Source organism: Protopterus annectens, chromosome 1.part0, assembly GCF_019279795.1.
Source record: "Protopterus annectens isolate FY-2018-M chromosome 1.part0, PAN1.0, whole genome shotgun sequence".
Taxonomy (NCBI): domain Eukaryota; kingdom Metazoa; phylum Chordata; order Ceratodontiformes; family Protopteridae; genus Protopterus; species Protopterus annectens.
Genome location: NC_056725.1, coordinates 590,049,938 through 590,063,551, shown reverse-complemented (window position 1 = coordinate 590,063,551; position 13,614 = coordinate 590,049,938). Strand labels below are relative to the sequence as shown.

The window sequence follows — 13,614 nt, the reverse complement described above, 5'->3', positions numbered from 1 at the left end:
CACGGTTTAAACCATTGATATTTACAGATATTGCTATTTTTTTTTTGCCATACCAATGTTTAATGTTACGTTCCTTGTTAGCATATGACTATGGTGATGCCTTATTAGCTCTTATTAAGAAGTTAAATTCTGTATCAAATTATAGAACAAATAAGTAGGTTGAAGGTACTGAAGGTCTGCAGTGGTAAATATCACACAAAATGCAAATGAAAAAACTCCACAGACCACCAGGGTAAAACATCAAACTTTAATCCAAATGAGGTAAGCGCTTTTGGGATACACCCTTCATCGGACAAGTTCCAACAGTACAAACACTGTTTAAAAAGCTGTTATCCAATCAAAAGTCAGAATTTTAAACAAATGGTCTATGCCTCTTTAAAACAGGCTTTAAAGGTACAACCCCATTCAGACCTGGGCAGAAAAGATTGGGAAAAGAGATTAGATATGTAATTCACAAAAAAATACTAGGAGACATATGTATGACTGCACTTACATAGACACTTTTTTTACCCCAAGCAGACTCCAAAGAATTTTTCCTCAGGTAAATGGAAATGATGGAGTTGTGATGGGGAAGAAAGAGGTAACTGGGAACATATGTTTCGGGAGTGTAATGAGTTGGTAGACTTTAAAAATTCCTTACTGATTACTCTGTCAGGAATTCTGGTTGAACAAACAAGTGTAACTTTTTATTTATTTATTTATTTGAGTTGGGATACAGGATCTGAATTGCCTAGTCATAGTAAGGTCTTAAGTTTAATTCAGGTGTCTGTCAAAAAAAGCAATTACTAGAAAATGGAAATCAAAATCTAAACCCACTATACTTGTAGTGAATATTGTAGCAGACAGTAAAGAACAGAAAGTGGGATCTTGTAAAAGGGTAGGAGTAAATTACATAGTAAAAATGGAAATTGTGGGAGCATTGCATGCAGAAAAATGTTTTTGATAAAGAATGAGGCCTAAGAGAAGGCAGGAATTGAATAATTTATGTAATTTTACGTACATTATATGTCACATATATTGTCATATGTCCTGTACTGTTTGTAAATGTGAATTTGTTAATATGGTTTGATTACTTTTATATAAATGTAAATTTGCTTATGTCACAAGTGATAATTCAATAAAGGTGTTTAACAAAATTTTAGCAGCATAATCCTTGACAAACCTAATTATATTTAAACTGACTTTGACTGTAGAATTTGCCCAAGCTGCTTTTAAAGCAAGTTGTTTTTCAGAATAAGATAGGAATTTTACTGTAACAAATTTAAGCTTACAGTTTTGTTTTTACAGAACCAGATGTACGACTGGACTGGTGCAACCTTTCTGTGATACATAAGCCTTCTTGTAACTTTTTGGGAGCTAGAATGTCAGTCTTACATCATTTCCTCCTACTTTCTTTTAGGATGTCAAAAATTATAATGGTATTTCTCCTTCCCATGTTTTCAAGATCCTGTTTAACTTACCAGAGTTTTGTTCTAAAATGAATTCTGTAAGGTTTCTTTTCTCAAACTGCTATTCTTGTCATTCAGTGTACTCTGTATATCTCTAACTTAATTTTCTTGTTTTGATTCCATAGTTTTTACTACTTTGCTATAGATCTCTTACAGCAGTGTTGTCTTCATCCTTTCATAATTTCTGGTCATAATCCCATTTCGAAAGGGCAGAGGTGGCTTGTAGCTCTAGGCTTCTAGCATACCAAATAAAAAATTGATTTGAAAGTGTTTTGTGTGTTGTTTTTTTTTTTGTTTGTTTTTTGTTTTCACACACCCCGTGCACAGAAATATATACATGCAGAAAGTTTTGATTTCTGTAATATGAAGCCTGTTTTCTCTAAAAAAAATAAAAGCCTGTTTATTCAGATGGGCTGATTTTTAAACAGTCCAACCTTTTCATTTACTTCCTGCTGGAGTATAAGGAGTTTGCACCTTGTTGTATGCCCTTCTGCTTCATTAGAAATTGCTTGGGCTGCTAGAAAGTACAGAATGTAACTTTTTTCCATATTATTTCTGAATGAAAGTGAAAACTCGTCTGTGTGGAATGTGACTGTACTAGCTCATAGGGAAATATTGTCTTTTTTAATGATACATTTTTTTATTGAATAATAGTATAGTCTGCTACCCTGCTGTCTGCTGAGGATTTGTTTTGACTGTTTTTTTCTGTTTATCAGTGCCAGTCAGACAGCCTGCAGGACAGTGTGCAATTTTCTGTTATGCAGTTAGTATTGTGTGTTGTATATGTGTTTATGTAGGGTAAGCACGTGTGGGATTGCATTATATGCTTCTGACAGCAGAGAGTTGAACTACAGTGTTGAGGTGCACACAATCAGTAAGGGGTCTGCAAATGGTGTGTGTGTGTGTGTGTGTGTGTGTGTGTGTGTGTGTGTGTGACAAAAGTGAGCAGAAATGCATTACCATGGTCATTATTTATTTATTGATTGATTTATTTATGCATCCATTATTTAATTTGATCACAATCAGGCATCTGAAATGAGCGGAGCCACTAAAGTGGTTACAGTTCATGGGCATATACAGGCTGGTATCCCTGTGTGAGTAGGTTGCAATGGGACACTTTGTAGGTGTGTGACAGCGGTGAGCTGAAATGTATTACTGTAGCCAGTTATCAATTTATTTGATCAGACATCTGAGGGCACACGGTAACATAGCTTTAAGGTGAGAGTTTGCATACAAGGTTTGCACTGGGTTTCACTCTTTGTGACAGCAGTGAGCTGGAGTATATCACTGTGATGATTTTATGTATTAATTTATTTGGTCAGTGTCACACATCCTGAGGTGTGCACAGTCAATAAACTGGCTATAACTGATGGGTAATTGACTTCTGCTGTTACTGAATCACTTTTAAACAGCAACTGATCTGACTTAACAGGGTTAATATGAGTGAAAGAAGCTGAGTAAATTATTGTGACTATTATTTATGTCTGATTATAGTTCAACATCTAATGCTTTCAGTAAAGTGGTTGTAATAGATGGGTACTGAGGAGGTATGTGAATGAAAGTATCTTGGCAGGGCTGACTTGTGTTTGAGTGAAAGAAGTTGAACTACATTATCACATCCATTGTTAGTTTTTATTTGCACATAACTGAGATTTCTACCATCAATAAGGTACAATTACCTCTTATGTCTGAAATACATTCTGAAGAGGAAGGCTATATTTTAGAATCACAGTAATACAGGATGAGTTATTTATGTGACAGTGTAATCCTGTTCAAAGTTATCTCTGACACTGTATCTCCTACCCTTTCAAGTTAGACCCATCATGTCGGTTGATTCCCACACCCCTCTTACTTTGAGGTCATCAGCCTCTACTGCTAAAGGGTGGTGGAGTGGTAACTCAGGACTTTCTATAAAATTGTTGCACTTGTAGCTTGGGCAGCTAATTTGCATGTTTTGTTCTGTATGCATGCACGTAACTAGATCAGTCTCATAAATGTCCTGCACTGAGATGTATCCTCACTGTGTCATATAATACATCTGATAGTGCTTGTGCAGTTATGTTCTCATAGTTTTTGCAGTTCATTACTCATTACTCTGTTTCATTTTCATTCTAATATTAATTTCCTTTATTCGCTAATTTACCATAGTTCAGGACTGTAGTCTTCTGCTGTGATAATTTGCTTAGAGTCGCAGGTTAGAATAATGGATTCATAGAGAAGGTGATTTCATCCCTTAAGCTTTCAAATAGTGGTGTCACGATGTTCTTTGTGTTTCACTGTTGCAGTCATTACATTTGGGTTATCTGCTTGCAGGTAGCCCTCAGTTGGCCTGATTAACAAAGTCTTGGGTCCTGCGTCAGTTGCTGTCCCTTCTTCCATGACGTCAGGTCGTCAGGGGTATAAAACATGCAGCCGTCGCCATTACATCAGTCTTTCTTGCTGTGCGGTGCCCGAAGCAGAAGCAGTTCGCAAGTGCCGGTCGGCCGACTCCTGAAATTTTCGTTTTCGAGTTTCAGAACCGAAGTCTTCAACTAAAGCTAAGTACCCCGTTGGGGAAACGTTTTCTTGCTCCCTACCGATGTCAGTGAAAGTTAATAATTGCATTACTTGTGGAAAGCAAGTACCTCATAAAGACTTTTATTCGTACTGTATTTCTTGCCTAGTCCCTGACCATGACGTACCTTGCTGTCGGTTTTGTGCTTTATTTAATCAGTGCACTATCCGTCGTTGGTATATTTTCGCCTATAAATATTTCGGTTCTCTGTTTAATTATCCAGAAATGTCGTCGGTTAGCCATCCCGACTACCGGGATTCCAAAAAAACGCAAAGATAAAGACCGAGACAGGCCGCCGAGGTCCAAAACTGTCGACAATGCTTCTCCTAAGCCAGTCGCCAGTTCGCCGGTACTCAGTGAGGCGCTTTCGCAGCGCCTGATACCTGCTACTTCTGATTCGCAGGCCTCTACTGAGACCCATTCGGAGTCCGGTATGCCGCACGATGCTTCAACTATGGAACCTGTGGATGTCTCTACTTTGGATGGGTCCGGAGCCGCTGTGCAGGCACTGGCTTCTGAGGGTGTATTCAGGCCTACGGACTTGCATATTAAACAGACACCTCCTTCTTCTCCTTAAGCCCAATTCTCGTACCATGCCTAAAAAAACAACGCCCAGGCCACATGCTCAGGCCTCTATGCCTAAAAAACAAATGATAAGAATGGCTGAAGATCTAATAACTCTAATCAGAGGTAGCCAATCCCCCTTTCTAAGAGGCCTAGGACTGAGGTTTATGAATCTTCTGACCAGGGTTCTGTTTTTTCTGATTCTTCTGATGATCTGGATTTGCCCTTATCTACTTATAGGATTCTGATGCAGAGGACTCCATTCCCTCTGTTTCCCCTCCAGAGGATTTTTCTCTTGGGGAAATCTTACATACTCTAAGGGACCATTTCCACTGGGAATGCCAGGATTTTTCTGATTCAAAAAAGAGGCTTAGGGATTTCTTACTCCTACCTCAGCATAGGCCTTTAGCTATTCCTCCTGTACTAGACATTGTTGATGCTTTTTCGGAATCTAGTTTGGCCCCCTGATTCCTTGCCTCCTGCTCCCAGAAAACCAGACGGATACTACAGGGTCCCTGAGTCACACACTTTCCTTTTTAATAATCCTATTGCGGATCCAGAGACTATTTCACAGGGGCCCAAGGGCATTAAGGCTTCAACTGCTAAAAATCCTACCCCTTCTGATAGAGACTCCAGGGTGCTGGATAGATGGGGTAAGAAGGTTTACACTTCTGCAACCTTGGCCATTAGGGCTTTAAACTGCCAGTTTCATATGTTAAAGTATCAGCAACATGTTATTGGATTGCTTAAACAGAAAATGTTGTTGATTACTGACTGTGTAAAAAATAAAGAATTACAGGATTTAATGCATTTTGCTGAACAAGTTGGAAAACATACTTTGCAATGTGGTTTTAATTCATTAGAGGCCTCTTGCAGGGCCGCTGTTACCGGGTCTGTGCTCAGAAGGCATGTTTGGCTTAAGGAGCAATCTTTGCCTGATCATGTTAAAGCTAAATTGTTGGATGCTCCCTTAAATCAGGACCGCCTGTTTGGCAACAAGGCTGAGGAAGTTCTTAAAAAGATGGAAGATAAAGCTAAATCTATGCAAACTGTTAAAGATTTCTTACAAGTTCAGCCTTCTAGATTTAGTAGGCACTGGCCCTCTAAGAATTGGTCCTTTCCAGCCCCTTCCAGGTCTTCTCAAGCCAAACACAGACACAGCAAAAGCCCCAGGTTTCAGTCCCAGGGGACACACAGGACTAAGTAGAGGGGGGCCTCCACTTCCAAATCTGGGAGTAATAAGACTCCCCCCTATGGTAAACTGTCTCAGTGGCTTCCTTTTAAAATTTCCAAGCACTTATCAATTGACTGCCCCTTTGGGGGGAAAGATTGCTCTTCATGCAAAGAACTGGGAACTCATTACCCAGGACAAATGGGTTTTAAATATAGTGTCCCAGGGATACAGATTTCACTTCCACACGGACCTACCCCCAAATCAGTGGCCAGAGGCCCAAAAACAAGTACTTTTTCTCTTTAGCATGGGGGCTATTCAACTGGTACCAGAAGAGGAAAAGGGACAAGGTTTCTACTCGAGACTTTTCCTGGTACCCAGAAAAGACAATTCATGGCGTCCTATCCTGGACCTGTCTACTCTAAACACCTTTTTGGAGATTCCAAAATTCAAGATACTGACTCTTCACCAATTACTTCCTATGCTAGGCAAAGATGCCTGGTTGGCAACACTAGATTTAAAAGAAGCATACCTGCACATCTTAATTAGGGAATCTTGCTGAAAATAACTATGCTTCAAAGCAGGCTACACGCGCTATCAGTTCTCTGCACTGCCCTTTGGCTTATCTACTGTGCCCAGGGTATTCACAAAGTGCCTAGCTCCAGTTATTGCATTTTGCAGGCAAAGAAATATTCAAATATACCCATACCTGGACAATTGTCTAATTCAGGCAGAAAGCCAGGACATACATTTGAATCATCTGGCCTTCATACAAAGGGTTCTAACTTGTCTGGGGTACACCATAAACAAAAAGAAATCACACCTGGTACCCTGTCAACAAATTATATTCCTGGGAGCAAGCTTCAATACAACTTCGCAGATGGCCTACCTCATGCCAGAGAAACAAATTCATTTGACAACCTACTTCAAACAAGTGGCCACAAAAACCCTGCTATCTGCAAATCAAATACTGCAAGCCTTGGGGTTCATGGCCTCCAGCATTCTTCTAATTCTATATGCAAGACTGCATATGAGGAAACTACAGTGGTATCCAAAAAGCCTATGGTGTCAACATTCTCAGGATCTAGAAGCAATGATTCCTATCATACCTTGCCTACGCCTAGAGTTCCTTTGGCAGAGGCCTGCCACCAAAACAAGGGACTACCTTTCACACCACCCCCTGCCGTCCAAACCCTAACAATAGACGCATCAGACTATGCATGGGGGGGCTCAACTGGCAGGGAAGTGCATTCAGGGCAAATGGAACCCAAGTCAAATGCACCTGCATATCAATCAAAAAGAAATGTTAGTTGTACAGAATGCTCTGACAGTCTTCAAGGACCACATTCTTCCAGGGCAACTAATGGTAAAGACGGACAACACCACTGTTATGTGGTACATAAACAAGCAGGGGGTACACATTCTTACCCCCTCTGCAGACTAGCCATGGCATTGTGGAACACAGCCTTGAGCTACCAAGTGCACCTACAAGCTCAATTCCTGCCAGGAAAGTTAAATACACTGGCAGACGGACTAAGCAGAAACCTCATGGACCCACACGAGTGGAAACTGGAACCAAGGATTTTCAACATGTTGACAAGCAAATGGGGGAGCCCAGATATAGACCTGTTTGCCTCTCCCCAGAACTACCAATTGGACGAATTTTGCACAAGGACTCCCCACAAACAAGATTGGAAAGTGGATGCTCTGTCCTTCAGCTGGAAAAACCTATCAGTTTATGCCTCCCCCCCCCTCTGCCTCTGCTCTCCAAAGTACTACTAAAAACCAAACCGGACAAACCAAGGATGATTTTGATTGCTCCAGACTGGCCACGCCAACACTGGTACCCCCTCCTGCGCAGTGTGTCACGGTTATCCCCATGGCATCTGCCTCAGACTCCTTCCTTGTTGTCTCAGCAGGAGAATCAGATTCTGCACCCTCAGCTTCTAACACTGAACCTTGCAGCCTGGCTAATTACATAATCTCTCCTTTATCATCCCTCAGTAAACCTGTGATGGATGTCATTTTAGAGGCAAGGAGGCCTAGCACTAGAAAATCCTATGCTGAAAAATGGAAAAGATTCTGTGCCTGGAACCAATCTCAAGGGATGAGCACAGCAGTGCCCAATTTGCCTCAGATTTTACAATACCTAACTGAGATGCTTCACAAGGGCTTGTCTTTTTCCTCCATTAACATCCACGCCCCAGCCATTTCAGCTCATTATAACACAGAACCCCCGCCTCTTCTCTCATCCACTGCTCAAGCAGTTTCTCAGAGGGGCCAAAAATTTGAGACCGCCCATCCTGGGACCTTACTTAACTTTGTTTTGGAGAAACTCACTCTACCTCCTTTCGAGCCAGCTGCTACTGCAGACTTAAAATTTATTTCTTGGAAAACAGCTTTCCTTTTAGCAATCACTTCAGCTAGAAGGGTATCTGAATTACAAGCCCTTATGGCAGTGGAGCCTTTTGTCATCTTTCATGCGGACAGGGTGTCCCTCAGAAGCAATCCCTCCTTCATGCCCAAGGTGGTATCCAGTGTGGCTCTTAATCAGTCCATTCATTTGCCAACCTTCTTTCCCAATCCACAGAACAAAGGGGAATGGATACTGCATTCCTTAGATGTGCACAGACAACTCTGATTCTACTTGGACAGGACTTAAACCTCAAAGGAAATCTGAACAAATGCTGGTAGCATTTGCTGCAGGGGCAGAGGGGAAGGCTATTTCAAAGCAAACCATTTCTAAATGGATAGGCCATTGCATTCATTTCTGCTATAAGCACCATGGAAAACCTATCCCCCAGGGGATCAGACCTCACTCCACCAGGGCTGCATCTACCTCTATAGCCTTCCTCCCTACCAGGAACATCCTAGAAGCTGCTACCTGGAGTTCTGTACATACTTTTACCAAGCATTATCATTTGCCAATTTTCTCTAAATCCAGAGCTGGCTTTGCCACTGCAGTCTTGCGGGCCTTATAGCTGGTCCTAATGCTATCTAAATTTCTCCTCCCAACCATAGCTTTGGGAACCTACCCAAATGTAATGACTGCAACAGTGAAACACAAAGAACATAGTACAGTTGTGTACACTTACCATAAATGTTCATGTTCAAGTGTATCCACTGTTGCAGTGCTGGTTACCCTCCCTCCAGTCCCCTACCTTCTTTTGGCTATACCTCTACTTTCCTTTACTATGCTTAACAGCCTTTTTGGTGCATTTGCTTTTTTGCTGGAGGTATATCATTGTACCTTTATATTTAATTGCTCCCCATTAGGGGGCCCCCTGAGATCTGGGGCAAGAAAAACTGATGTAATGGTGTCAGCTGCATGTTTTATACCCCTGACAACCTGACGTCATGGAAGAAGGGACAGCAACTGATGCAGGACCCAAGACTGTGTTAATCAGGCCAACTGAGGGCTACCTGCAAGCAGATAACCCAAATGTAATGACTGCAACAGTTAATACACTTAACATCTACATTTATGGTAAGTGTACACAACTGTACTTTCTTTACTGACTGGAATGCTTTTGCTTCTTTTCTGACATAAAAGCCAGTCATAAATGGAGAATGCATCTGGTTTTAATCGCTTCACAGAATCCTAGAAAATTTGTGACACTTGTGTCTTGTGACCATTTACACCATGCCTGTACTCACTCTTAGACAATAATCCTTCTATTGAAGAGGCATAGGCCAGTCATGCTCAGAGTGAATCTGTGAGTACTTGTCCACTGATCCAGGTTCCATTTGAGAGAAGATGGTATATCACACTGCTTAATTTACAGACAGAGGCTGTTAAAATAGGTGGAGGGATAAGAACAGCATGTGTATAGTTAGTAGATTCAGAAGTCTGGCGGTAGTGAAAAGGTTCATTGTCTAGTGAAAGACAGAGAGATAAGTAAGGGTCAAGAGATTAAGAATGTATGCTAACAGTTATCTGGGTTTGACCTTGAGTAGCAGTGAAGCTGAAAGATAAACTAAGTAATGTTTTCCTCATCTTCCTCCTTTTTCAAACTAGAGTGGAGTTGATGACCTGCAGACAAAAGCTGACCGACTAGCACAACAGAGCATATGTGCTTCACTGTCACGGAAATTTCCAAAAGTGACTGTTATCGGAGAAGAGGTAAAGGAAAAGAAGAATTCTAGTCTCATATTTTAAAATGTATTTTCAAGTTAACATTTAACTGCCATTACCAAGTGTTAAGTACGATGATCGTACTGTTACCACATTCTGCTCAGCAGAGTTTGCAGAGATCCACTGTTTGAGTCAGAATCATGCTGGCAGCACTTGTAGTAGTTATTAAAGGCATTAATTGTCTTTTTTTTTTTGTTTGACTGCACCAACTTTTGATTTATAGTCTTGTTTTTTACCTCTTCTGTTATCTTACTTATGTTAATTACCTTACAAAATTAACGTTGTTAGATATCTGTGGTACTTATTTAGGGTCACTGTTAGCAGTCGCTGTATAGCACTTATTTTTTCCATTTGATGGCAAAGCTGTAGGTCAGCGAAAGATAAAATACAAGTTTGGTTACCCTTAAACTACTCCATAAATCAAATTTTTGATACAGAACTTTATTGTCATTACAGTAATCTACTCAGTTGATTTGTTTTATTTTTCTTTTAACACTTGAGTAATGCTGCTTACCTTAATGATGTCAGGCTATCTTCAGTTTTCACCTGCACATTAGTCTTGCCATATACATTCCTAAAGCTTTGGTAGCTTCACAGCTGCTGCCTTTCAGGACTTTATTCTTATCATAAGCTTTTCCTTTGTGCAATGGGAATTATTTCAAAGAACAAAATAATGGAATTGCCAATACCTCTGAAGGACTGTTTATAAAAACAGGCATTTTTAAATGGCTGTTTTGGCTGCTTTCTCTGAGATATACCAACTTCAGAGGTAGTTGTATAAGAAAGCATGGGTGTGGGGCAGGAGGTTGTGATGGATGCAAAATGCATGTATTTATAGGTCATCCTTTTGCAGTTTTAGGTATCCAGTGTGTGCAGTGTCATTAGGGACTATTCTGGCATATGCCCTTTCATTGCTGAAATGTACATGAAAGTCATAAAGAGACATGCAGGTTGGGGCAGGCCTTCATAAACCTGTTGCTGCATCATCTTACAGTAAGGAGCATAATAACCTTTATATGGAATTCTGGTGCTTAGAATTCATGTGGCCTGCTCTTTGGGAAAGAAATTTAGTAATAAAACTAATGCAGGTGCCAGTGCTGTACAGTTAAAACTGCAAGCATCAGCAGTCTGATAATGAGTTTTGTAATCGCTCGGTTTATGCCCTTTTCCTGACCCAGACCTTTGTGTGACTAAGTTCTTCCTGAGAACTACAGGAAGTTGCACTTAGCTTTTCATTTACAAGTTTCATGCATTTCTGCATGGCTGAATTCCATCTAAGAAGCTTTTCATTATGCTCACTTGGCCTATGTAGCCCCTTGAAAACCTTTTGCTATAGTGCTTGGGCTGTAACTTTTCTGTTATTTGGACTATACCCAGGTATGAGCTTTGTGGCTGTACAAAATTCCTCCCTGTATTGAAGACTGCATCTTATGTACACAGTAGGATGTTGCTATTCCTCCAAGGAAACCTAACTAAGTACAGTCTCCAACCCATAGTTGGAAAAGTCTGCTTAAACAATGAACCCTTGACTGCATTCAGAACTGGCTAGTATGGAGAGTTTCGTCCAAATCTCCTTGACCTTTTGAAATGCCTGCTCATGGGCTAGATTCCAAACAAAATTTTCTGGCTTATTTTTCCTGGTAAGGTCTGTCAGGGGAGTGGCTGTCATACTAAAGTAGCTGACATATTTTTTTATAGTTTTTCACTGCCCAAAGAATGCCCTCAACAGTTTCCTGGTAGTAGGAGTGAGCCAGTTGGCCAGTTTTAGCCTAATCTTTCCAACACCCACCCCATGATCCAGATAAGATATCAGTGTCATACCCCCTTAACACTTTTTGGCTTTGATAGTCAGCCCTGCTGTTTGCAGTCTGCTCAAATCTTTTTTGATGTGTTGAACGTATTCTGCTCATGACTAGCAAGAAATGTCAGTGTCAGAAAGATAAGCAAGAGCATAATTTCCTGCTGCTACTAAAATATTATCTACCAACCCCTGGAAAGTTCATGGGGCATTCTTCATATCAGGGGGAATTTTTGTAAATTTATATAACCCAGGGTGGTGTCACAAATGCTGACACCACCGTGGCTGCAGGCAAAGCTAGTAGTGATTACATACTCGTACTACATATTCAGCTGCTTTAAGGCATCATCTGTCCTGGGCATGAAGTAAGCATCTGCCTCTGTGTGACTGGTCAGTTTTCTGCAGTCCACATATAATTTGATGCTACCATCTTCTTTGGCACAAGCACCACTGGTGAGACCCAGGGACTGTTGGACTCCTGGATCACTCCCAATTTCCCACATGTCCTGCATTTCCTCTCTCAGGGTTTGCCAGACGACTTCTTCAGGCACCCTCTAAGGGGATTATATGATGGGAGATTATGTCATGTGACTACTTAATGCTCCATCAAGTGAGTACACCCTGACTTACCAGTTGGCACATCTTGAATTCTTGTAATACTGCTCAGATTTCCTGAAACTGGGTAGGTGATAGCTATATAGAAAGGGCTACTTCATCCACCAAGGTGTCAGAGTGAGCCTCAGCAAGGAGGTCTACAGTCAAATTCCCTTCTGGTTCCTCCTGCCATCTCTGCAGGTACTGAGTACCAGGCCTTTCTGTCTTGGTTAAGCTTGTGTTTCTACCTCCTGCCTGGCACACTAGACTTACTGTTACTTACCTTTTTCATAAGGTCACATAGTTGACATAATGGTTAAGGTCTTTGCCTCCCATGCACAAGGTACAGGGTTTGATATTGACCTCTGTCCAATGGCAGAATGGAGTTTGCATGTTCTATCTGTATCTCTGTTGGGTTCATCCCACACCCCAAAAACATGCTGAGTGTTTCCAGCTCCAATTCAGCCAAGAATGGAGTTAAGAGCAACAGCACAGACTCGAGTTGATGCCTGTAGGGGGAAGTTTTTATAGACCATCCCACTTTGGTCATCAACTGAGCCACTTGATGGTGTAATTATTGGCCATAGGTGATTTGATTGTGTTGACTAATGTTGCCAAAAAATAGGCTTGGGTAATTGCCAATGATAAGTGGGTTGAGTACCTGGCCTACTGTCTTCAGTTGCCCAGTCTGGGTTACCTGGGATAGCTTTGTTAGGCAAAAGCTTGACATAAAACCAATCAACCTGCCAAACCTGAATGAAGGATTTCTACACTTAATGTAGGTTCACTGACATGATGCAGCTTGTAAGTGGATAACATAATGGTAAGAAGGAGGCTGGATATTCTCTGTCCAGGTGACAAGATAAAAGGACAGTACAGCAGTGATAATTGGCTTGGGATCCAGAGTCTACTACTACTTCTCAGGAGGAGAACAAGTTAGAAATGGTGTGGGTATTGTGGTGAGGGAGAATCTTCAGGAGATAGTGAGAGATGTCATCAGAATTAGAGACAGACTCTTGGCAGTTAGACTCCAGTGTAAGGATAGGGCACTATTCATAATCTCAGCATGTGTCTCACAACAGTGTTATGGTAGTGAGAAAAGAGTCCATTCACACAGCAGCTGCAGGACCTGTTAGGTAAAGCAGGACAACATGACTTGTTGCCGGTAATGGGTGACCTGAATGCAGGTATCAGGACAGACAGAACAGGATATGAGGACTGCCTAGGTCTACATGGGTGGGACAGCAGGAATAAAGGAGAGGCCATTCTAGATTTCTGTCTGGCAAATGGCTTGATGATGGCCAACACATGGGTAGGGAAGAGAGGCAGTCACAAGATCACATAGAGGAG

At 41.3% G+C, this 13,614-nt stretch overlaps 1 protein-coding gene across 1 annotated transcript in view; it reads left to right on the top strand.

Moving 5' to 3' along the window:
• BPNT1 (3'(2'), 5'-bisphosphate nucleotidase 1) overlaps positions 1–13,614 on the top strand; it is a 561,382-nt gene that overhangs the window by 64,168 nt on the left and 483,600 nt on the right. Inside the window, exon 3 of the mRNA XM_044061632.1 lies at positions 9,756–9,860. Within this exon, the coding sequence (XP_043917567.1) occupies positions 9,756–9,860 (105 nt within the window). The remainder of the gene's footprint in view (positions 1–9,755; positions 9,861–13,614) is intronic.